General features: G+C 44.0%; 1 protein-coding gene across 4 annotated transcripts in view; it reads right to left on the bottom strand.

The window, feature by feature from the left end:
• Positions 1 to 12,608: 12,608 nt before the first annotated feature.
• Positions 12,609 to 25,244, bottom strand: part of LOC110530949 (paired box protein Pax-3-like) — a 35,109-nt gene continuing 22,473 nt past the window's right edge. For 2 of the 4 annotated variants that reach the window (XM_036985811.1, XM_036985809.1), the window contains exons 6-9: positions 24,473 to 24,638; positions 24,065 to 24,285; positions 15,307 to 15,579; positions 12,609 to 14,134 (exon numbers count right to left, since the gene is read on the bottom strand). In XM_036985811.1, the coding sequence (XP_036841706.1) occupies positions 14,117 to 14,134; positions 15,307 to 15,579; positions 24,065 to 24,285; positions 24,473 to 24,638 (678 nt within the window). In that variant the 3' untranslated portion in view covers positions 12,609 to 14,116. Of the gene's footprint in view, positions 14,135 to 15,306; positions 15,580 to 24,064; positions 24,289 to 24,472; positions 24,639 to 25,244 lie in introns of all 4 variants that reach the window. The other 2 variants (XM_036985810.1, XM_036985808.1) reach the window with 1 other exon arrangement.

The raw sequence follows: 25,244 nt of genomic DNA on the forward strand, positions 1-25,244 counted from the left end.
TCTGGTGGGGTATGTACAGTGGAGTAAAAAATAATTTGTCAGCCACCAATTGTGTAAGTTCTCCCACTTGAAACGATGAGAGAGGCCTGTAATTTTCATCATAGGTACACTTCAACTATGACAGACAAAATTAGAAAAAAAATCCAGAAAATCACATTGTAGGATAAAAAAAAAAAAATATTTCACCTTTATTTAACCAGTTAGGCTAGTTGAGAACAAGTTCTCATTCACAACTGCGACCTGGCCAAGATAAAGCATAGCAGTGTGAACAGACAACACAAAGTTACACATGGAGTAAACAATAAACAAGTCTATATACATTGTGTGCAAAAGGCATGAGGAGGTAGGCGAATAATTACAATTTAGCAGATTAACACTGGAGTGATAAATTATCAAATGGTCATGTGCAGGCAGAGATACTGGTGTGCAAAAGAGCAGAAAAATAAATCAATAAAAACAGTATGGGGATAAGGTAGGTCAATTGGGTGGGCTATTTACCGATGGACTATGTACAGCTGCAGCGATCGGTTAGCTGCTCAGATAGCAGATGTTTAAAGTTGGTGAGGGAGATAAAAGTCTCCAACTTCAGCGATTTTTGCAATTTGTTCCAGTCACAGGCAGCAGAGAACTGGAAGGAAATACAGCCAAATAAGGTGTTGGCTTTAGGGATGGTCAGTGAGATACACCTGCTGGAGCGCGTGCTACGGGTGGGTGTTGCCATCGTGACCAGTGAACTGAGATAAGGCGGAGCTTTACCTAGCATGGACTTGTAGATGACCTGGAGCCAGTGGGTCTGGCGACGAATATGTGGCGAGGACCAGCCAACTAGAGCATACAGGTCGCAGTGGTGGGTGGTATAAGGTGTTTTAGTAACAAAACGGATGGCACTGTGATAAACTGCATCCAGTTTGCTGAGTAGAGTATTGGAAGCTATTTTGTTGATGACATCGCCGAAGTCGAGGATCGGTAGGATAGTCAGTTTTACTAGGGTAAGTTTGCGGCGTGAGTGAAGGAGGCTTTGTTGGGGAATAGAAAGCCGACTCTAGATTTGATTTTAGATTGGAGATGTTTGATATGAGTCTGGAAGGAGAGTTTACAGTCTAGCCAGACACCTAGGTACTTATAGATGTCCACATATTCTAGGTCGGAACCATCCAGGGTGGTGATGCTAGTCGGGCGTGCGGGTGCAGGCAGCGAACGGTTGAAAAGCATGCATTTGGTTTTACTAGCGTTTAAGAGCAGTTGGAGGCCACGGAAGGAGTGTTGTGTGGCATTGAAGCTCGTTTGGAGGTTAGATAGCACAGTGTCCAAGGAAGGGCCAGAAGCATACAGAATGGTGTCGTCTGCGTAGAGGTGGATCAGGGAATCGCCCACAGCAAGAGCAACATCATTGATATATACAGAGAAAAGAGTCGGCCCGAGAATTGAACCCTGTGGCACCCCCATAGAGACTGCCAGAGGACCGGACAACATGCCCTTTGATTTGACACACTGAACTCTGTCTGCAAAGTAGTTGGTGAACCAGGCAAGGCAGTCATTAGAAAAACCGAGGCTACTGAGTCTGCCGATAAGAATATGGTGATTGACAGTGACGAAAGCCTTGGCCAGGTCGATGAAGACGGCTGCACAGTACTTGTCTTTTATCGATGGCGGTTATGATATCGTTTAGTACCTTGAGCGTGGCTGAGGTGCACCCGTGACCGGCTCGGAAACTAGATTGCACAGCGGAGAAGGTACGGTGGGATTCGAGATGGTCAGTGATCTGTTTGTTGAGTAGGCTTTCGAAGACCTTAGATAGGCAGGGCAGGATGGATATAGGTCTGTTGCAGTTTGGGTCCAGGGTGTCTCCCCCTTTGAAGAGGGGGATGACTGCGGCAGCTTTCCAATCCTTGGGGATCTCAGACGATATGAAAGAGAGGTTGAACAGGCTAGTAATAGGGGTTGCGACAATGGCGGCGGATAGTTTCAGAAATAGAGGGTCCAGATTTTCAAGACCAGCTGATTTGTACGGGTCCAGGTTTTGCAGCTCTTTCAGAACATCTGCTATCTGGATTTGGGTAATGGAGAAGCTGGGGAGGCTTGGGCGAGTAGCTGCGGGGGGGGGCGGAGCTGTTGGCTGAGGTAGGAGTAGCCAGGCATGACCAGCCATTGAGAAATGCTTGTTGAAGTTATCGATTATCATGGATTTATCAGTGGTGACCGTGTTACCTAGCCTCAGTGCAGTGGGCAGCTGGGAGGAGATGCTCTTGTTCTCCATGGACTTTACAGTGTCCCAGAACTTTTTTGAGTTAGAGCTACAGGATGCAAATGTCTGCTTGAAAAAGCTGGCCTTTGCTTTCCTGACTGACTGCGTTTATTGGTTCATGACTTCTCTGAACAGTTGCATATCGCGGGGACTATTCAACGCTATTGCAGTCCGCCGCAGGATGTTTTTATGCTGGTTGAGGGCAGTCAGGTCTGGAGTGAACCAAGGGCTATGTCTGTTCTTAGTTTTTTAGCATTTTTTGAACGGAGCATGCTTATCTAAGATGGTGAGGAAGTTACTTTTAAAGAATGACCAGGCATCCTCAACTGACGGGATGAGGTCAATATCCTTCCAGGATACCCGGGCCAGGTCGATTAGAAAGGCCTGCTCGCAGAAGTGTTAGGGAGCGTTTGACAGTGATCAGGGGTGGTCGTTTGACTGCGGACCCGTAGCGGTTGCAGGCAATGAGGCAGTGATCGCTGAGATCCTGATTGAAGACAGCGGCGGTATATTTGGGGGGTAGTTGGTCAGGATAACGTCTATGAGGGTGCCATTGTTTACAGATTTGCAACTCCGCCCCCTTTGGCAGTTCTATCTTGACAGAAAATGTTATAGTTGGGTATGGAAATCTCAGAATCCTAAGCCAGGATTCAGACACGGCAAGGACATCAGGGTTGGCAGAGTGTGCTAAAGCAGTGAGTAAAACAAACTTAGGGAGGAGGCTTCTGATGTTGACATGCATGAAACCAAGGCTTTTTCGATCACAGAAGTCAACAAATGAGGGTGCCTGGGGACATGCAGGGCCTGGGTTTACCTCCACATCACACGCGGAACAAAGGAGGAGTAGTATGAGAGAGCGGCTAAAGGCTATCAAAACTGGTCGCCTAGTGCGTTGGGGACAAAGAATAAAAGGAGCAGATTTCTGGGCATGGTAGAATATATTTAGGGCATAATGCGCAGACAGGGGTATGGTGGGGTGCGGGTACAGCGGAGGTAAGCCCAGGCACTGGGTGATGATAAGAGAGGTTGTATCTCTGGACATGCTGGTTGTAATGGGTGAGGTCACCGCATGTATGGGAGGTGGGACAAAGGAGGTATCAGAGGTATGAAGAGTGGAACTAGGGAGTCCATTGTAAACTAAAACAATGATAACTAACCTGAACAACAGTATACAAGGCATATTGACATTTGAGAGAGACATACAACGATGAATTTATTTGCAAATGATGATGGAAAATAAGTATTTGGTCAATAACAAAAGTTTATCTCAATACTTTGTTATATACCCTTTGTTGGCAATGACAGAGGTCAAACGTTTTCTGTAAGTCTTCACAAGGTTTTCACACACTGTTGCTGGTATTTTGGCCCATTCCTCCATGCAGATCTCCTCTAGAGCAGTGATGTTTTGGGGCTGTTGCTGGGCAACACCGACTTTCAACTCCCTCCAAAGATTTTCTATGGGGTTGAGATCTGGAGACTGGCTAGGCCACTCCAGGACCTTGAAATGCTTCTTACGAAGCCAATCCTTCGTTGCCCGGGCGGTGTATTTGGGATCATTGTCATGCTGAAAGACCCAGCCACGTTTCACCTTCAATGCCCTTGCTGATGGAAGGAGGTTCACAGTAGGTATGGTGTTCTTTGGATGCAACTCAGCATTCTTTGTCCTCCAAACACGACAAGTTGAGTTTTTACCAAAAAGTTATATTTTGGTTTCATCTGACCATATGACATTCTCCCAATCCTCTTCTGGGTCATCCAAATGCTCTCTAGCAAACTTCAGACAGGCCTGGGCATGTACTGGCTTAAGCAGGGGACACATCTGGCACTGCAGGATTTGAGTCCCTGGCGGCGTAGTGTGTTACTGATGGTAGGCTTTGTTACTTTGGTCCCAGCTCTCTGCAGGTCATTCATTCTTAAAGAAGAAGTTACAGGTCTGTGAGAGCCATAAATCTTGCTTGTTTCTAGGTGACCAAATACTTATTTTCCACCTTAATTTGCAAATAAATTCATTAAAAATCCTACAATGTGATTTTCTGGATTTTTTTTCTATTTTTGTCTGTCATAGTTGAAGTGTACCTATGATGAAAATTACAGGCCCTCTCATCTTTTTTAAGTGGGAGACCTTGCACAATTGGTGACTGACTAAATACTTTTTTTGCCCCACTGTATGTTGGTTTGGAGTGTATGCAAATAGATTACACAAGTGCTTAGCCATTTTCAACACACAACTGTTTCTTAAAAGGGCTAGAAGAGAAGTAGTCATTTTCTCCATAAACGTAAACCATGAAAGACTATCATGCATGTTTATGATGTTAGTTCTGTGTGTGTAGTTCAGGGCAAGGTGTGCTGCTTTGTTTTGATCCAGCTGCAGCTTTGCTAGCTCTTCTTTGCGACACCTGACCATATTACCGGACATTAATCAAGATGGGATGATATCAGAGCCTGAACAACTAGTACAGTTGATCTTTGTGTCAAAAACTCAGAACATCTTTTTATAACCTTTGTGGTGGCAGGTAGCCTAGTGGTTAGAGCGTTTGGCCAGCAATCGAAAGGTTGCAGGATCGAAATCCTCGAGCTGACAAGGTATAAATCTGTCCAGAACGCTAGGCCGTCATTCTAAATACGAATTTGTTCTTAAGTGACTTGCCTAGTTACATTTAATTTTTTTTATAACACACATATATTTGGAGATTCTAACTTTAACCCTTTCCTGGGTGGTTTATATAAAACTGAACTCATAATGATAATGGGTTGTATTTCTAATAATCATATTTCTGATAATAACAAAGAAGGAATGAATGGGTTTTTGACCAGATCAGCAGATGCCTTATCTGGTTCAGCTCGGCTGCAGCAGGGTGCTCTATTTTTTGTGCCACTTCTGCATAGCTGTCTTGATGGACTTTTGTCACCTATTTAAATGCAATCACTCTCTATGTAAAATGTCTGTTCTTTAGTTCATACGTACATATTAACTGCCATGAGAATAAAGGTGGAATTAAGAATTATGGCTCTGTCATTATTGTGCAACAACACAAACAAACCTCTTGTTGACTAAAACACCCCACTCAGAACAGGTTCTCTGCCCATGCATGTTTTCATAATTGTTAAGTTTATATGTCAAATGTAATGATTTGTCTCTTTCTACATACACACATGTTATCAAAGACACAAACACACAAACACACACACTATCCATTCCACCGGGCCTTTTAAGTGTCTCTTACGTTCTGTGGCATGTGGCGTGTGCCATGTAAAAGGCCCTTCTGGAATTGATCCTGATTGGACCTCACAGGAGGAGATTCCGGCCTTCCGATGACCCACACTTTGAGATGTTTCCACCAAACCCACCCCACCCCTCATCACAGGCAGCCCTCTTCTGCATCCCCCACCCCTGATCCCCTCCTGCTTCCAGTGTCTCATTTTAAAATGTTGAGGAGGGGGAACAAAATTAAAGAAATTGTAGCTGAAGGTTTCACAAAATCACTAGCAGGTCCGCGAAAGGTCCATATTGAAGTTTTCCTGGATATTCCGACTGTCAAAACATCTCTCTGCAGCATTGCCTCACGGCCAGCCAGCCTGCCAGACAACCCAACCCCAGGGCTCAGAGTTTCCTCTCCTTTACTCTACTCTTCAAAGTTAAATCTACTCTTTGTCGTTCAAATTCAAGTCCAAATCGTCTGTGTTCAATTTCTCCTTCCCTCCTCCTCCTCCTTCGCCCATGAACTCCATGTAAGGGTCCTCCTTTTGTGCACTGTTGACAAAGCTCTTGAACAGGGGCATAGCCAGGAAGGAGTAGAAACCAATGACAAAGCGGATATAGAAGTAAGCGTTGTCGCAGGACGTCCTGGGGTCCTCAGCCATCGGGGTTGGGGTTGTGATGGGCATGGGGAAGGAGGATGATGGGGTGGTGGTGGTGTTGAGATTGTGGTGGACACGGTTACAACCATTGGATTCCAGTTCTTCTAGGATGATCTTCCTGCATTGGGAGAGTGGTGCAAGAAGCAGGGTTTGGCTCATGGCGAAAGAGATGAGAGGGAAATAGAGATGTAGGGAAATAGAGATGTAGGGAAATAGAGATGAGAGGGAAATAGAGATGTAGGGAAATAGAGATGAAGGGAAATAGAGATGTAGGGAAATAGAGATGAGAGGGAAATAGAGATGAGAGGGAAATAGAGATGAGAGGGAAATAGAGATGTAGGGAAATAGAGATGAAGGGAAATAGAGATGTAGGGAAATGAGAGGGAAATAGAGATGTAGGGAAATAGAGATGAGAGGGAAATAGAGATGTAGGGAAATAGAGATGAGAGGGAAATAGAGATGTAGGGAAATAGAGATGAGAGGGAAATAGAGATGAGAGGGAAATAGAGATGTAGGGAAATAGAGATGAGAGGGAAATAGAGATGTAGGGAAATAGAGATAAGAGGGAAATAGAGATGAGAGGGAAATAGAGATGAGAGCGAAATAGAGATGTAGGGAAATAGAGATGAGAGAGAAATAGAGATGTAGGGAAATAGAGATGAGAGGGAAATAGAGATGTAGGGAAATAGAGATGAGAGGGAAATAGAGATGTAGGTAAATAGAGATGAGGGAAATAGAGATGTAGGGAAATAGAGATGAGAGGGAAATAGAGATGTAGGGAAATAGAGATGAGAGGGAAATAGAGGTGTAGGGAAATAGAGATAAGAGGGAAATAGAGATGTAGGGAAATAGAGATGAGAGGGAAATAGAGATGTGGGGAAATAGAGATGAAGGGAAATAGAGATGTAGGGAAATAGAGATGTAGGGAAATAGAGATGAGAGGGAAATAGAGATGTAGGGAAATAGAGATAAGAGGGAAATAGAGATGTAAGGAAATAGAGATGAGAGGGAAATAGAGATGTAGGGAAATAGAGATAAGAGGGAAATAGAGATGTAGGGAAATAGAGATGAGAGGGAAATAGAGATGTAGAGAAATAGATGAGAGGGAAATAGAGATGTAGGGAAATAGAGATGTAGGGAAATAGAGATGAGAGGGAAATAGAGATGTAGGGAAATAGAGATGTAGAGAAATAGAGATGAGAGGGAAAAGGAGATGTAGGGAGAGGATAAAATAAAAATGGTAAAAAATGGTATAAAAATATTTCACCTTTATTTAACCAGGTAGGCTAGTTGAGAACAAGTTCTCATTTGCAACTGCGACCTGGCCAAGTTAAGGCATAGCAGTGTGAACAGACAACACAGAGTTACACATGGAGTAAACAATTAACAAGTCAATAACACAGTGGAAAAAAGGGGAGTCTATATACATTGTGTGCAAAAGGCATGAGAAGGTAGGCGAATAATTACAATTATGCAGATTAACACTGGAGTGATAAATTATCAGATGGTTATGTACAGGTAGACATATTGGTGTGCAAAAGAGCAGAAAAATAAATAAAAACAGTATGGGGATGAGGTAGGTGAAAATGGGTGGGCTATTTACCAATAGACTATGTACAGCTGCAGCGATCGGTTAGCTGCTCAGATAGCAGATGTTTGAAGTTGGTGAGGGAGATAAAAGTCTCCAACTTCAGCGATTTTTGCAATTCGTTCCAGTCACAGGCAGCAGAGAACTGGAACGAAAGGCGGCCAAATGAGGTGTTGGCTTTAGGGATGATCAGTGAGATACACCAGCTGGAGCGCGTGCTACGGATGGGTGTTGCCATCGTAACCAGTGAACTGAGATAAGGCAGAGCTTTACCTAGCATGGACTTGTAGATGACCTGGAGCCAGTGGGTCTGGCGACGAATATGTAGCGAGGGCCAGCCGACTAGAGCATACAAGTCGCAGTGGTGGGTGGTATAAGGTGCTTTAGTGACAAAACGGATGGCACTGTGATAAACTGCATCCAGTTTGCTGAGTAGAGTGTTGGAAGCAATTTTGTAGATGACATCGCCGAAGTGGAGGATCGGTAGGATAGTCAGTTTTACTAGGGTAAGTTTGGCGGCGTGAGTGAAGGAGGCTTTGTTGGGGAATAGAAAGCCGACTCTTGATTTGATTTTCGATTGGAGATGTTTGATATGGGTCTGGAAGGAGAGTTTAGAGTCTAGCCAGACACCTAGGTACTTATAGATGTCCACATATTCAAGGTCGGAACCATCCAGGGTGGTGATGCTGGTCAGGCGTGCGGGTGCAGGCAGCGAACGGTTGAAAAGCATGCATTTGGTTTTACTAGCGTTTAAGAGCAGTTGGAGGCCACGGAAGGAGTGCTGTATGGCATTGAAGCTCGTTTGGAGGTTAGATAGCACAGTGTCCAAGGACGGGCCGGAAGTATATAGAATGGTGTCGTCTGCGTAGAGGTGGATCAGGGAATCGCCCGCAGCATGAGAAACATCATTGATATATACAGAGAAAAGAGTCGGCCCGAGAATTGAACCCTGTGGCACCCCCATAGAGACTGCCAGAGGACCGGACAGCATGCCCTCCGATTTGACACACTGAACTCTGTCTGCAAAGTAATTGGTGAACCAGGCAAGGCAGTCATCCGAAAAACTGAGGCTACTGAGTCTGCCGATAAGAATACGGTGATTGACAGAGTCGAAAGCCTTGGCAAGGTCTATGAAGACGGCTGCACAGTACTGTCTTTTATCGATGGCGGTTATGATATCGTTTAGTACCTTGAGCGTGGCTGATGTTCACCTGTGACCGGCTCGGAAACCAGATTGCACAGCGGAGAAGGTACGGTGGGATTCGAGATGGTCAGTGACCTGTTTGTTGACTTGGCTTTCGAAGACCTTAGATAGGCAGGGCAGGATGGATATAGGTCTGTAACAGTTTGGGTCCAGGGTGTCGCCCCCTTTGAAGAGGGGGATGACTGCGGCAGCTTTCCAATCCTTGGGGATCTCAGACGATATGAAAGAGAGGTTGAACAGGCTGGTAATAGGGGTTGCGACAATGGCGGCGGATAGTTTCAGGAATAGAGGGTCCAGATTGTCAAGCCCAGCTTATTTGTACGGGTCCAGGTTTTGCAGCTCTTTCAGAACATCTGCTATCTGGATTTGGGTAATGGAGAACCAGAAGAGGCTTGGGCGAGTAGCTGCGGGGGGGGGGGGGGGGGGGGGGGGGGGGCTGTTGGCCGAGGTTGGAGTAGCCAGGCGGAAGGCATGGCCAGCCGTTGAGAAATGCTTGTTGAAGTTTTCGATAATCATGGATTTATCGGTGGTGACCGTGTTACCTAGCCTCAGTGCAGTGGGCAGCTGGGAGGAGGTGCTCTTGTTCTCCATGGACTTCACAGTGTCCCAGAACTTTTTGGAGTTGGAGCTACAGGATGCAAACTTCTGCCTGAAGAAGTTGGCTTTAGCTTTCCTGACTGACTGTGTGTATTGGTTCCTGACTTCCCTGAACAGTTGCATATTGCGGGGACTATTCGATGTTATTGCAGTCCGCCACAGGATGTTTTTGTGCTGGTCAAGGGCAGTCAGGTCTGGAGTGAACCAGGGGCTATATCTGTTCTTAGTTCTGCATTTTTTGAACGGAGCATGCTTATCTAAAATGGTGAGGAAGTTACTTTTAAAGAAAGACCAGGCATCCTCAACTGACGGGATGAGGTCAATGTCCTTCCAGGATACACGGGCCAGGTCGATTAGAAAGGCCTGCTCACAGAAGTGTTTTAGGGAGCGTTTGACAGTGATGAGGGGTGGTCGTTTGACTGCGGCTCCGTAGCGGATACAGGCAATGAGGCAGTGATCGCTGAGATCCTGGTTGAAGACAGCGGAGGTGTATTTGGAGGGCCAGTTGGTCAGGATGACGTCTATGAGGGTTCCCTTGTTTACAGAGTTAGGGTTGTACCTGGTAGGTTCCTTGATGATTTGAGTGAGATTGAGGGCATCTAGCTTAGATTGTAGGACTGCCGGGGTGTTAAGCATATCCCAGTTTAGGTCACCTAACAGAACAAACTCTGAAGCTAGATGGGGGGCGATCAATCAGACGATGAAGAAAGAGTCCTAGAGAGAGGAAGACTTTGGAGAAAGACGTGCAGAGGGAAACTAAGAGAAGGGGTAAATGGAGAGATAGAGGGTGAAGTGACGACACAGCTGCATTGGGAAAGGAATGTTGTTCCTAACCTGGCAGCTCTCTGACACTGGATTAAGAGGCATTGCTGAGATTAATTCCACTTACCACTCTTACCAGTAAAAGACCATGGCAGCTACAGGGCAAGGTTCCTCCGGGCAAAATATCAGAGAGAGTTCAGTCTATCAATTATGATATAAACATGGTTGAAATGTCATACTGATAAATGTCACTAGGCTAAAATAGCATACACACACCATGCAGCAAAGTCATGCCAGATCAATGTATCCTTTTTAACTTTTTGCCTTCAATCATAGCTTTGCTTTACCCAAAACATTGATCAAAGCATATTTTTCTCTTTCTCCCTCTTCCCGCTCTATCTTTCTCTAAAATCAACGATTATTCACTCCTCCCTCCCTTTCTATCTCCCTCCCTCTCTTCTGAAACACCTCCTCCCCTTCCTTCACTTTCTATTGGAGGGCCGGGAAGCTGCAGGAGACTGGCGTTGTTGTCAGCTCCGGTCAAGTACTCTACACATTTCAAAGAGTGTTGGGGTCAGGGGTTAAGTTGTCTCCAGTGTGTGGCTGCTTGAGTGACACTCTGCTTCAGAGGAGGCCTTTAGCTCCTACTTCCATTGTGTTCAACAAGTTAAGCACTTGTAAAAAGAGTTTGCAGAAGGACTAAGAAAACAGTGAAATGGTATCTCGCCTTGATCGCTCAACGTTAACGTTCGAGCTTGGACACACAAGTAAACAATAACATGCAACCATACACACTATTGAAAATAAACACACAATGTAGGAAAACATGCACACACACAGGAAGATGTATGAACTTATACATGGACACACACACACCCCATATAAAATGAGTGACACTGCCAGCTGCATACACCTGATCCCTGGATCCCCCCTTCAGAGAGAGAGAAAGAAAGAACGAAAGAAGATGAGAAGAATGAGAGTGATAAAAACACCGATATCCATAACTTGTGAAGTGTCAGACAACTGGCTGAGTGTTTTTCTTTCTGCCAGGGTGCTGGGATCGGAACGTTTTGCCCTCTGAACCCCATGTGTGCCCCAAATGGTGCCCTATGTCCTAGATAGTTCACTACTTTTGACCAGAGCCCCTTTTAGTGCACAATCTAGGGAATAGGGTGCCATTTGGGACGTGAACGCAGTCTGAACCCCAGTCTGAATCCTAGAGAGACAGTGGCAGTGACTAATGTCCCAGTGTGTCTGTGGTGTTGTGTTTAGATCGTTTACAGGGTGCTCTGTTTTACTCATTATGGGTGTGAAGGGTCCCCCGGGGAGGAGGAATTTGTCCGAAAGCGGTGTTTATGAAAGGGAATATATTTATGAATGAGTCAATGTGCCTTTAAAGTGTTAGGGAGCCACTGTGCTGCAGGGAGAGAGAACATGAGTGGATGAGAGGCACCGACCGACTCTCAGTCATGGAGAATGCTTGTTCTTAGACCACAATAAAAAAATGTTCTATGCTCAATTCGCTTTTGTGTGTGTGTGTGTGTGTGTGTGTGTGTGTGTGTGTGTGTGTGTGTGTGTGTGTGTGTGTGTGTGTGTGTGTGTGTGTGTGTGTGTGTGTGTGTGTGTGTGTGTGTGTGTGTGTGTGTGTGTGTGTGTGTGTGTGTGTGTGTGTGTGTGTGTGTGTGTATACAGGAATGGGGTGAGTGGATGGCAAATTGTTCCACTTATTTTTCTTGGAAAACAAAACATATCTTATTGCAGGAAAAACTGTAGTTTCCAATATGGATTCTTGAAATATGAATGAAAGAGTGGAAGTCCTGAATGAAAAACTAAATTCTGAATTTCGGTAAAGAAAGGCAGTGGATGGTCACTTGGGACATTGCCATCTTGTCTTGTCTGAGTCATTGCTCTGTTGGCTTGAGTTCCCTTTGTTTAATACAGTTACAGTATCTCAGTGTTTCTTAACCTTGGTCCTGGGGACCTAAAGGGCTGATTGAAAGGATCAACTCATCATCAAGCTTTGATGATTTGAATCAGGTGTGTAGTGCGAGGGCAAAAACAGAACTGTGAACCACTTTGGGTCCCTGGGACCAGGATTAAAGAACGCCGCAGAGTATCGAAATCAGATGTACCTAAATGTAGAGGTCCTGAATGGGCAAGTAATCTGTTCTCAGTAATCTCATCAATGACATTTACCCAAATTCAGAACTAGTTCATATCTTACCATAACTCGTAGTTAGCTAATATCTGTACTAACATTTTTCAGTACATAATCAAAATTGTAAAGCCCATAGACGGTATGGTAACGACAGACACACATTGGTTTGAAATGAATGAAAACACTTCAGCCTGTACACATTTTTATATATTTTATTATAAATAGTAAATAGTGCTGCATTTGACACGAGACATATTAAAACACAAATCATCTTATGCAGTCATAAATGAAAATGATATATGTTTACAAAAGAAACAAGGCAGAAAAATAAAGGTTTGATTTCCACACAACTGAATGCTGTGATCAGGGATACTAACAGAGAAGAGGTGGACTGAATAAATACTAAATGAATGAGAGTGGTATGTTTTACCAGGTCCAATTTACATTTGATTGGACTGTGACTGGTAGCCTGGGCCTGTATTCACAAAGTGTATCGGAGTAGGAATGCTGTTTTGCCATTTTGATCATAACTAATATGATTATATGGACAGGAGGGACCTGATCCTAGATCAGTACTCCTGCTCAGAGATACTTTCTGAATATAGGCCATGGTCCTACTCCGATTTCTGCTCAAATCTCCCATTGAAATCAATGCAAGGTTTATGCAAAAGTCCAAGCTACCTGTACGTGCACAGATCTTGTGTCAGGATGATTCTCGCTTCAAAGTGATCCGTGCAACCCAGCTACCATTGTTTTTGCTCAAAACAATATGGATTACAAAAAGGATGTAGTCAGTTAATTGAGGAGATTGTTATACAGGGATGTGTCAATTCATTTCATCTGAGGTTTGAATGTATTGCACTTCTTTGGGTTGCAGCAGCTTCCATCTACTACAGTATATTTCTCTCTCTATCATCCTAGTTGGGTGAAAGACTGTCCAGACCTTCACTGTCCAGACCTACAGTACATATGCTTAGAGTCATTTTTACAAATCAAATTGATGGCAGTTTTTCTTCTCCTGATAGAACACATTTAATTTCCCCAAATCATATCAAATAATACAAAGTCTCAGCACGCAGTATTCCCCAAAGACATTGTGAGTGTCTTTACATAGAGCATTGTGGCTGAGTGAGCGGTGTGCCTATTGCAGGTCCATACATCATCCTTATGCCTCGGGATTGTGCTCTAAAACCTTATTTTCCTCCCTTCATCACAATATACCCTGAAAGCACATCCATGGAAGGAAAACTGTTTACCCAGTCCTCTCCCACTCTCTGCCACTTATTACAAATCAAACGCAGAGTGTTGAATGAGTGAATGTGGTTTTTTGTTGGGGTTTAATTCACTCCTTTTTTTTTGTTTATCCTCTTCTTCTCCTTCTCTCCATTTATTTTTCTCGTCAAGCATGGAGAGCGAGGCGTGCTTGGTTTTCGGAGCATGAAGTGAAGCGCGAGCGGGGCGAGTGCCAGGTAACTAGAGAGGGCTTCCCCTTTGGTCCTGATTATCCCATTGAGTCAACCCTCCCCCTCACATCCCCGAATCCCCAAAACAACCCCCTTCCCTCCATCTCTCTGGGTTGTCCCTTCTCCTCAGGGGCTGGGTGGGGAGAAGGCAGAGGGGGGAAGAAGAGAGGAAAGGGGAGTGCTCCAGAGTTGACTGTCGGGTTGACCAGAGATCTCATCCACTTCTGGCCATGGTGGGGCTTCAGATAATGAAAGGCACCTGAGAGAAAAGGAGAGAGGGGAAGGGTTGGAACTGTTCTCCATTGGGTTTGTCACTCTCTACCTGCTGTGTCAGGGAAACATCATGTCTGATGAGTAAGGAGGTAAATAATGGGTGAGAGGGATGAGAGCAGTGAGAGGTGGAGAGAGGGGAGGGGTTGAGGGAGTTAAAGAAAGGCAAGGAGTGTGAGGCAGATCTGGGGCTTTTCCCTGTGGCTGGGCTGTACTGTACTGTACTGCCTGCCCTTGCTGCGTTGGTCCTGGCTGTGGCTCTGCTCCAGTGATCAACAACAACTCAGACTGCATCTGACCTGCACAGAAACACATGGTTCTAATCCCCGCCTGCCAGAGGCCATTTCGCTCCCCGTTAAAAAGGCCCCCTCTCAAACCCACCTTCCACCCACCCCTCTCTTACCAACCCCCTACCCCTGCAAGCTGCCTGCACACAGGTCCCGAGCCAAATTAATGACATCAAGATGCCGCCACTGATGGGCCAGTATACACTACTCAACATGTGGCAGTGTACCTCACCCCCTCCCCCCCTGCCTGTCAAACATGTTTTGGGGAAGCCGTCCATTTGATTTGGAGAGGTATCTTTGTTACCCAGGGGTCATTACATGGCTAGGTGAGTGAGAGGAGGGTTTGGTGGTCCAGCTCATCACACGGGTCGTGGAAGGTCACAGGCTGATGGTTATGGGGGAGGCCCCACTGACATACCTCTGTATCGGGCCACGTGGATATATGGCGTGGGTAAGTGCTTGAAGGTAATAGTAATGTAAACCGAAGTGCCCTCTGGACTACTAGCAGTGCCTCTGACATACATGTAATGTCACAGCCTGATTTGAGAGCGTGATTCAAGAGGCTCACTCATCATGTTGGCCTTTGCAATTAACGTGGGTTATGATTCTGAAAATCTAAACCTTGAGTATGGTCTTTAATCATAGGAGACTACATACCGGTATATAGAAATGAATGGAGTTAGTATACCTCTAATGCTAATCTAATGTGTCTTTTATACAGGCATTTAAGCAGAATGTTTTTTCAGAATAACTTACAATCAATGCATTCAAACAAAAAAGGGATAAAAATAACTAATACACAAATACCTTTAAAAAACGTTACCAACAACCACATGACTAGAATATCATTGCACATAAAACTCCCATGACCCACCTTGCTCTGTCCATACTGTCCGTACTGGTATGAGGGGTGGTGGTCCATAGCGTAGGCTGGGGAACTGTAGGTGGGCGGGCAGTAGGACTGGGAGTTGGGCAGGGTGGGCATGCTGGTCAGGCCTGGCAGACCCTCCAGGCCCCGCTGGGAGCCGTGGCAGCTGGCCGCCATAGCACCCCCGGGCTCCATCCCACCAGTCAGGGGAGAGAGGGCAAAGTCACTCTGGTGGCTAGGCTGGTGGGGCACTCCTCCCGGGTTCAACAGCCCCATCACCTGGAGAGACAGAGGAGAGAGGTTAGAATGGAATGGATTGTGGTGGGATACAGTGGAATGGAGTAGAGTATCGTAGAATGTGGTAGACACAAAGAATAGAGAAGGATAACATTTAACAGAATACTTTTTCTCATACAGGTTACGCAAGATTCATTTGTTCACAAACAAATTAATAGATACAGTTGAAGTTGGAAGTTTACATACACCTTAGCCAAACATTTAAACTCAGTTCTACACAATTGCTGACATTTAATCTTAGTAAAAATTCCCTGTCTTAGGTCAGTTAGGATCACCACTTTATTTTAAGAATGTGAAATGTCAGAATAATTGTAGAGAGAATGATTTATTTCAGCTTTTATTTCTTTCATCACATTCCCAGTGGGTCAGAAGTTAACATACACTCAATTAGCATTTGGTAGCATTGTCTTTAAATTGCTTAACTTGGGTCAAACGTTTCGGGTAGCCTTCCACAAGCTTCCCACAATAAGTTGGGTGAATTTTGGCTCATTCCTCCTGACAGAGCTGGTGTAACAGAGTCAGGTTTGTAGGACTCGCACAAGCTTTTTCAGTTCTGCCCATACATATTCTTTAGGATGGAGGTCAGGGCTTTGTGGTGGCTATTCCAATACCTTGACTTTGTTGTCCTTAAGCCATTTTGCCACAATTTTGGAAGTATGCTTGGGGTCTTTGTCCATTTGGAAGACCACTTGCAACCAAGCTTTAACTTCCTGACTGATGTCTTGAGATGTTGCTTCAATATATCCACATAATTTTCCATCCTCCTGATGACATCTATTTTGTGAAGTGTACCAGTCCCTCCTGCAGCAAAGCACCCCCACAACATGATGCTGCCACCCCCGTGCTTCACGGTTGGGATGGTGATATATGGCTTGCAAGCCTCCCCCTTTTTCCTCCAAATATAACAATGGTCATTATGGCCCAACAGTTCTATTTTTGTTTCATCAGACCAGAGGACATTTCTCCAAAAAGTACGATCTTTGTCCCCATGCTAAGTTACAAACCGTAGTCTGGCTTTTTTATGGCGGTATTGGAGCAGTGGCTTCTTCCTTGCTGAGCGGCCTTTCAGGTTATGTCGATGTAGGACTCGTTTTACTGTGGATATAGATACTTTTGTACCTGTTTCCTCCAGCATCTTCACAAGGTCCTTTGCTGTTGTTCTGGAATTGATTTGCACTTTTCACGCCAAAGTACGTGCATCTCTAGGAGACAGAACACGTCTCCTTCCTGAGTGGTATGACGGCTGCGTGGTCCCATGGTATTTATACTTGCATACTATTGTCTGTAGAGTTGAACATGGTACCTTCAGGCATTTGGAAATGGCTCCGAAGGATGAATCAGACTGTCTTGGTTGATTTATTTTGATTTTCCCATGATGTCAAGTAAAGAGGTACTGAGTTTGAAGGTAGGCCTTGAAATACATCCACAGGTACACCTCCTATTCACTCAAATGATGTCAATTAGCCTATCAGAAGCATCTGAAACCATGACATAATTTTCTGGAATTTTCCAAGCTGCTTAGTGTATGTAAACTTCTGACCCACTGGAATTGTGATACAATGAATTATAAATGAAATAATCTGTCTGTAAATAATTGTTGGAAAAATGACTTGTGTTATGCACAAAGTAGATTTGCCAAAACTATAGTTTGTTAACAAGAAATTTGTGGAGTGGTTGAAAAACGAGTTTCAATGACTCCAACATAAGTGTATGTAAACTTCCGACTTCAACTGTAAGTACAGCCCTTACATGGCTTAATCCATGAAGACAAACGTACAAATAGCACGTACTGTATCTTTTGCACACGTAACACATGCTTTTGCTCATGCAACATTATTTTTCACACATAACATACTTTTGTATAGCTCATGGATTGATGTCAAAAGGACATATGCATGAAAGTTCCATTTGAGCGATCGTATCACGAGTTGGGGTATGTACAGAGTCATACAGTACATATTAGGAATGCTGACTGTGTCAAAGAGGACGAGAGGAGAGTTCAAGATGGAGGAAGAACAACAGGGATTGACTGGTGAATCTATTACAGCAGTAAAGTTGTGTTACTAATCCTCACCGGGCCTAAAAAAAAGATGTCAGTTCGCATCAGAGAAAACGTCTTTCAACTCAGTCTCGGGAAACATTAGATGGATTTTCCAGGAATATATTTGTGAGGACACGTTGAATTTCTGACATTCTTTGAAGGCTGTTAGAAAATACCTTAGGGTCCTGTAACAAACGGTACATCCGACTACCCATAAAAAATAAAATCATCTATACAAAAATCACGCAACGTCTTTATGAGTCTTCAACTTTACATGTATGCCTACTCTTCATTGACAGACAACTGTAACCCTGTTGATTCTTACTGACCATGACTATGTAACTTGGTTCTGTTATATTATACATAGTTTCTAGAATAACCTCTCCTCTCCTTCTTTGCTTTCCTCAGTTCTCCTTCTTTACTCTCCTCCTCTCCTCTCCTCTCCTCTCCTCTCCTCTCCTCTCCTCTCCTCTCCTCTCCTCTCCTTATTTACTCTCCTTCTTTACTCTCCTTCTTTCCTTTCCTCTCCTCTCCTGGTTGTGACCATATGAGACACATTATACTGTGTTCACCCAGACACATGGTTCCTGTTACATCATTTCCTTAGTGACAGACGGACGGGGGAGCCCGCATCGGTTCGGGACCGCACAGTTCTGGTCCACTACACCGCTAAATAGCATTTTCAGAATTACTCTGTGGAGTTTTTACTGTATCCTATGGAATGGAATCAAAAAGGTTGTTTGTGGAGGTTATTTACTATGCTAAATGTACAGTCCCACTTTTTAAATTTTTCATGAAACATGTTATATTTTATAAACATAGTAAAAAGACATTCACAATACAAAACCTATGGTAAATAACTTGTTAATTAATTTCGTCGTCAGAGTCTACTAGATAAAGCAGATGGTGTGTTTAACATTGTAAAGTTTATGAATGACCGTTTATATGTTTGGACAGTATACTAAAGGAGAAAAACAGACGTGAATCCCTCTCTCCCTTCCACCCCCACCCGTCTTCTCCCTCCTTCCCTTTCTCTCTCTCCAGCTTTCTCATTTGATGCCCAAATTCACTGTGTCCTTATGGGGCCTACATGGAAAGGCCACAGGGTACGTGGGAACAAGGAGTATGATTCTTCAACACATTTCCAAAAAGTAAGTGTGTGTGTGTGTGTGTGTGTGTGTGTGTGTGTGTGTGTGTGTGTGTGTGTGTGTGTGTGTGTGTGTGTGTGTGTGTGTGTGTGTGTGTGTGTGTGTGTGTGTGTGTGTGAAGCACTTTCTGTTAGGGGTTAAGAGGTCTCCTTGGTGATACATCGTGAACAGCTGCATGAGAGTTTGTGTGTGACGAGATATCGCCAAAACGGAGGGGTAAATAGGTGGACTTAGTGACCGTTAGAAACATACAGCAAGAGAGAGAGGGAGAAAGAGTGAGAGATAGACAGAGAGGGGGGGAGAGTGAGAAAGTAGATATAAACAGGCACGAGAGTGACAAAGGTAGACAAGATCATGAAAGAGTGACATATAGAGAGAGAGAGAGCGAAAGCGAGACAATTCTGTGAGAAATAAACCGAAAGAGACACTTTAAAAAGCGGCAGAGAAAATGGCAGAATGCTGAACTAATGGTGAATAATTGAAAGATAATCGTGTTGCTTCCCCACCTGGCATCCACACGCACACACACACACACACACGCACACACACACACACACATATATGCCCGGACAGCCACACACACACACACAATATCTGTCTGAGAGTATGTAATTTACAGGAGCTCTGTCAGAGGAATCTAACCTTACGCGTCTCAGGAACATGCTGATGTGTGACTGACTACAAATGGGAAACACATGGAGGTCAACACATCCCATTCATCTTACAGTGTGTGTGTGTGTGTGTGTGTGTGTGTGTGTGTGTGTGTGTGTGTGTGTGTGTGTGTGTGTGTGTGTGTGTGTGTGTGTGTGTGTGTGTGTGTGTGTGTGTGTGTGTGTGTGTGTGTGTGTGTGCGTGCGTGCTTGCGTGTGTTTGCCTGTGCATCTGTGTATGTTTGAGTATGTGTGGGTTGAGGGTGGGGAAATATATGGAAATTATTTTTTCTGAATGGAAAACCCAAATGTTGGCATGTTCACAGGGAAAAGTGTAGATAACAATACGTTTAGATCCTTATTACATGTGGACGTTGTACTGCCGTCATGGCGAAAGCATTTAACCCATATTTCCTCCGATTTGAGGTCAGATACGGGATTAGAGGAGAGAACTGTATACAATCCAATTGATACGGTTATCTGATCAAAAACCCCTGTGTGCATGTGTGTGTTTACATGCATGCCTGTGTGTGTCTGAGACTGTTTGCGCATGCGCACTAGGGCCGACCCCATTTAGTCGACTGGTCGATTGTTTGGTCGATAGGCTGTTTTTCGACCAAGATTTTTTTTAGTCAAGCAGTGGCAAATTATATATTAAAACAATTACGGCACACGAGACACCTGTTTGATTCACTCCTGTCTGAGGGGCTAATCCATTGGGGAGGCCACGGGGATGGCACTCCAGTAACACCAGGAGTACATTTATCAATAATTACCATCTTTTCTCAGCTACAATGTTTGTTTGTAACGGTCCTTTCTGTTAATGCATTCAATACATTATTATCACAGTCTTACCGATGTCATTGTAGAAGTGGACACGTTGTTTGCAGAGCGCACAACTCAGGCTACAAGTTTGGGTTCATTTCATTCCATTTACGAGTTGTCAATTTATTCATTGTCTTTTGTTTGGAGCACTCCTGTCAATGTTGAGTAAGGACACGTACCTGATTACGCACAGAAGTAGGCGTAGGCTACCTGGCCTGCACGCAAATGTAGGCCTATAAATGTGCCCATTTGGGGATCTGATGCTATTTCTGATTGGCTTAACTCACCATCACTGTGGAGCTTCTCAAAGTAGGAGAGAAAGAGAGGGAGAGAGACAGAGGTAGAGAAAAGAGAGTGGAGAAATAGACAGATCGAGAGAGGGGGAGAGAGAGAGAGAAAGTAGAGATAAACAGGCATGAGAGTGATAAAGGGAGACAGAAGAGAATGAAAGAATTACATATTGACAGAGAGAGAGAGAGAGAGAGAGAGAGAGAGAGAGAGAGAGAGAGAGAGAGAGAGAGAGAGAGAGAGAGAGAGAGAGAGAGAGAGAGAGAGAGATAGTAGTTGATACGTTTCAAGTTCCTTGCAGACAGGCCATGCATAGCCAATGTGATTCATAGGATATTTATTTTTATCAATGTTTTTATTTGTATTTTTACATATTGGTAGCGGCAATTTAAATATACATGACCAGTCAAAAGTTTGGACACACCTACTCCTTCAAGGGTTTTTCTTTATTTTTACTATTTTCTACATTGTAGAATAATAGTGAAGACATCGTCAAAACTATGAAATAACACATACAGAATCATGTAGTAGCCAAAAAAGTGTCAAACAAATCAAAATATATTTTACAATTGAGATTCTTCAAAGTAACCATAATTTGCAAATAAATTCATAAAAAATCCTACAATGTGATTTTCTGGAGAGAAAAAAATCTCATTTTGTCTGTCATAGTTGAAGTGTACCTATTATGAAAATTACAGGCCTCTCTCATCTTTTTAAGTGGTAGAACTTGCACAATTGGTGGCTGACTAAATACTTTTTTGCCCCACTGTAGCCCCCCCCCCCCCCCCCCCCCCCCCATTTTAGGGGACCAAAAGCAATACGATAAATTCACTTATATGTGTATTATAGTAGTAAAAAGTTAAGTATTTGGTCCCGTATTCATAGTCGCCAATGAGCTACATCAAGCTTGTGGCTCTACACATTTGTTGGATGCATTTGCTGTTTGTTTTGGTTGTGTTTCAGATTATTTTGTGCCCAATATAGATGAATGGTAAATCATGTATTGTGTCATTTTGGAGTCTTTTATTGACTTTTATTGTAAATAAGAATAGAGTATGTTTCTAAACACGTCTACATTAATGTGGATGCTACCATGATAACGGGTAATCCTGAATGAATCGGGAATAAAGATGAGTGAGAAAGTTAGTGGCATAAACATCATATATATTTATATTTGTGCATCTGTAACTTTCTCGCCCGTCATTATTCACGATTCATTCATGGTCCATTCATCATCCTTAATCATGGTACCGTCCACATTCATGTAGAAGTGTTCACCCGATATGGATGAAAATGCCTTCAAATTAAAGCCGACAGTCTACCTTTTCACCTCACAGTCATTGTATCTTTTCAAATCCAAAGTGCTGGAGGACAGAGACAAAACAACAACACGTGTCATTGTCCCATTACTTTTGGAGCTCACTGTATGTGTGTCTAAGCCAGTGTGTGTATTCCTCCAGCCTTTCTCCTCTGTGATTGAAGCCCATGGCGGTTCCTGGGGGTGTCTCTGTTTCTCGGTGGTTCCGGGGATTAAGCCTCATCGGGGTGCAAAGCCTGGCCGCTTGCTGCACTGGTGAGAACAGATTCCTCTGGTATGCCCCGGATCAGCTAGCCAGACGTCTGAGACCCCACACCCCAGGGAGATATCCCACAGTACACCGGGGAAGGCTAGACTGGTCCCCTAAACCTTCATGTTTTACTACCAACCGAAGCACTACCACTCAGAGCATAGGCCGAACTACTCATAAAATAGGGCTAACTCAGAGTGCTGATGTATTCCTACTCCATATAACCAAAGGGTAACCATTCCCAGAGCTACAAAAAAAACACATTCATTTTTTTTCATGGACTAAAACCTCAAATAACTTCCAAAAGCACCAAGAAGTGTCATTCAGCACTGTTTAACGATCAGACAGCCCAAAATAACGATATACTGTAACAACCCACTGGGCAAAAACTGGTTGAATCAACTAGGTTTCCACGTCATTTCAAACCAAAAATTCTGTCATGACGTTGAATCAACATGGAAAACTGATTTGATTTGAAAAATATAATCAACGTAAAGGAAATGTAATGTTTGTTTTTTTACCCAACCAATTATTTGGTTGATTTCCCGTTGAATTGACATTAGTTGACAACCCAACCAAATGTAAATCCAAAACTAGACGTTGAACTGACGTCTGTGCTCAGTGGGAATCCACAGTATTGAGGATTTTCTGTGTAGACATTGCAGAGTTTATATAGCTTTGTGTGTGCATTTATTTGGTATGTCTAATTGTAAAGTTTTAAAGGTTTTTATCCACTCACTATAAATGTCATAAAATGTATTAATTTGTATTTCATCTCTTTTATTATTTCAAAGTTCCATCCAGTCTGAAATGCAAATGAGCATATTCCAATATGCATTAAAAAAACTGCAGATGAATACATGAATTAAAACAAATTAGTCAACAAAGTGAGTCATTTGCATAAATTACACACCGCATTACTAAGGGATAGATTCCTTCATTCCAATCAATTAGCACACTGGAACGTTTCATAATTGCAATTCAGGACGGACGCATACATTCCAGACGTGTGCGTTTGATCGTGCATGTGCACGTGTGCACGTATGCTTCCATATGCAAGCTAAGATAGCCACTCTCTAAAGGGAAACACCCTCTCAGGGAGGCTGATGGTGAAAAACAGCTATGAGAGAGAAGCACCTTTGGCCTCCACGCAGAGTAAAAGCAATCGAATGGATTTGTCATCTACTGACCGTTTGCGTGCGTTAAATCGACTCTACTCAAGTGGTGGCTTGTGGCTAGTCAGCACCAGCTTGTGAAGGAACCAATGTGTTTTACTGCTGTTCTCAGTTTAAGTAGTCAATTATTGTCCATTTCCCAAATGGTTTCACGGATCACCAGGTTGTGTTGTCCTGCTGTCATTTGCTGATGAAAATGACAAGCAGACACACACACACACACACACACGCCCTCAGGGTTCCCCTTGTCACAGAAATAGGAAGAAGTGCTCTCTCTCATGGGGCGAGGACCCAGCGTGCATTGCGTGGGGCCTGGCCACCATTTGTGGCGGTTAAAAGCTCGTTTTCCGCCTGTTAGGACGGCCCCCTCACGGCGTACGGAACCCGCTATGGCCTCTAATGACTGTGTAATCGGCCATAATTGTATTTTCCATTTTCATTTGTGTCATCTTCCATCTGCCACTCTTCCTCTTACTATCGTCCACTCTCACACTCCCTCCATCTTCTACTGTCTCCTCTCTCTTCATGAAACATTTGCATAGCACAAGTCATCCCTATTGAATTCATCTGACAAATGGATGTCAAATTCACTGTCACTGAGCTAATACATCTACCGAAAGTTATCAAGAACAAACCCCCTAAACAGGGTTTACCATTCCGATGGTATAAAATCTATGCTAAATGTCAAATTGAAACTATGGAATCGACATGTTGCATAGCAAAACACTTATGTTTGTGCTGCTAGCTACAGTCATGACATTGAATGACTGACCTGTGGTGAGAGGCCGTTGCTAATGCTGGGGTTGACTGGGTTGGAGTGGCCAGGGGGGGGCACAAAGCTGTCTGAGTAGCCTGAGAAGCCGTGGCGTCCGGAGGACAGGCAGTAGGCCGAACTCCCGTCCTGGGTCCCCACTGAGGAGCCAAGCCCACCCTGGTGCACCGAGGTGGGGGGGAGAGGCTGAGGCCTGTGGACCGTACTGTGCTGCTCTGACACTGCTGAGAGAGAGCGAGAGAGAAAGAGAGAGCGAGAGAGAGAGAGAGAGAGAGAGTGAGAGAGAGAGAAAGAGAATGGATTAGGACTAGGCTATTGATCTTGAGTCAAATACATCACATCTGTAGATGACCTCTGTTGATATAGAACGAGATCACAGAGAGAAGTGGAAGGTGAAGGTGTGCTCACTTTGTGAGATGGAGGTGGGAGGGTAGGGGGTGTCTGACAGCTGATATGGCTGCAAGCTCGACATGGCCGAAGGTGGGAAACCGCCGGGGATCAGGTGATTAAATGCCATTAGCTGATTGGCTCCTGCCTGTTTCCTCCACCTGGCTCTCCTGTTGCTGAACCACACCTAATAAAATAAAACAGAAGACGTGAGAATCTATTCTTGTGAAAAATAGTACATACAGTGTGTGTGTGTGTGTGTGTGTGTGTGTGTGTGTGTGTGTGTGTGTGTGTGTGTGTGTGTGTGTGTGTGTGTGTGTGTGTGTGTGTGTGTGTGTGTGTGTGTGTGTGTGTGCAATAGACATGCCTAAAGTGTGTAAGAGTATTCAATGTGTGTGTGCCCGCTAACAGTATGTGTGTGTGTATGTGTGTATCTATGCTGTAGCCTCAAGCAGAACAGACAGATAGAGATCTGAACATCTGGTGCACTTTGAAACCATAGTGACATTACGTCTTTGTCTAACTCAGTCACAGGGTTTACAGTGACAGAGGTCCCCAATTACATTCAGCCGTGGGACGATTTGTCCTTGAGTGGATGGTCGTGGGGGGGGATATATAGTTGAAGTCGGAAGTTTACATACACCTTAGCCAAATACATTTAAACTTAGTTTTTCACAATTCCTGACATTTAATCTTTAAAAAATTCCATGTCTTTAATAAATCTTCTTAGGGCTAAGCCGCTTTTTTTTCTCAATTTCCGCCTGAATTACGTGCCCAAAGTAAACTGCCTGTT

The sequence above is a fragment of the Oncorhynchus mykiss genome, chromosome 8, assembly GCF_013265735.2.
Source record: "Oncorhynchus mykiss isolate Arlee chromosome 8, USDA_OmykA_1.1, whole genome shotgun sequence".
NCBI lineage: Eukaryota > Metazoa > Chordata > Actinopteri > Salmoniformes > Salmonidae > Oncorhynchus > Oncorhynchus mykiss.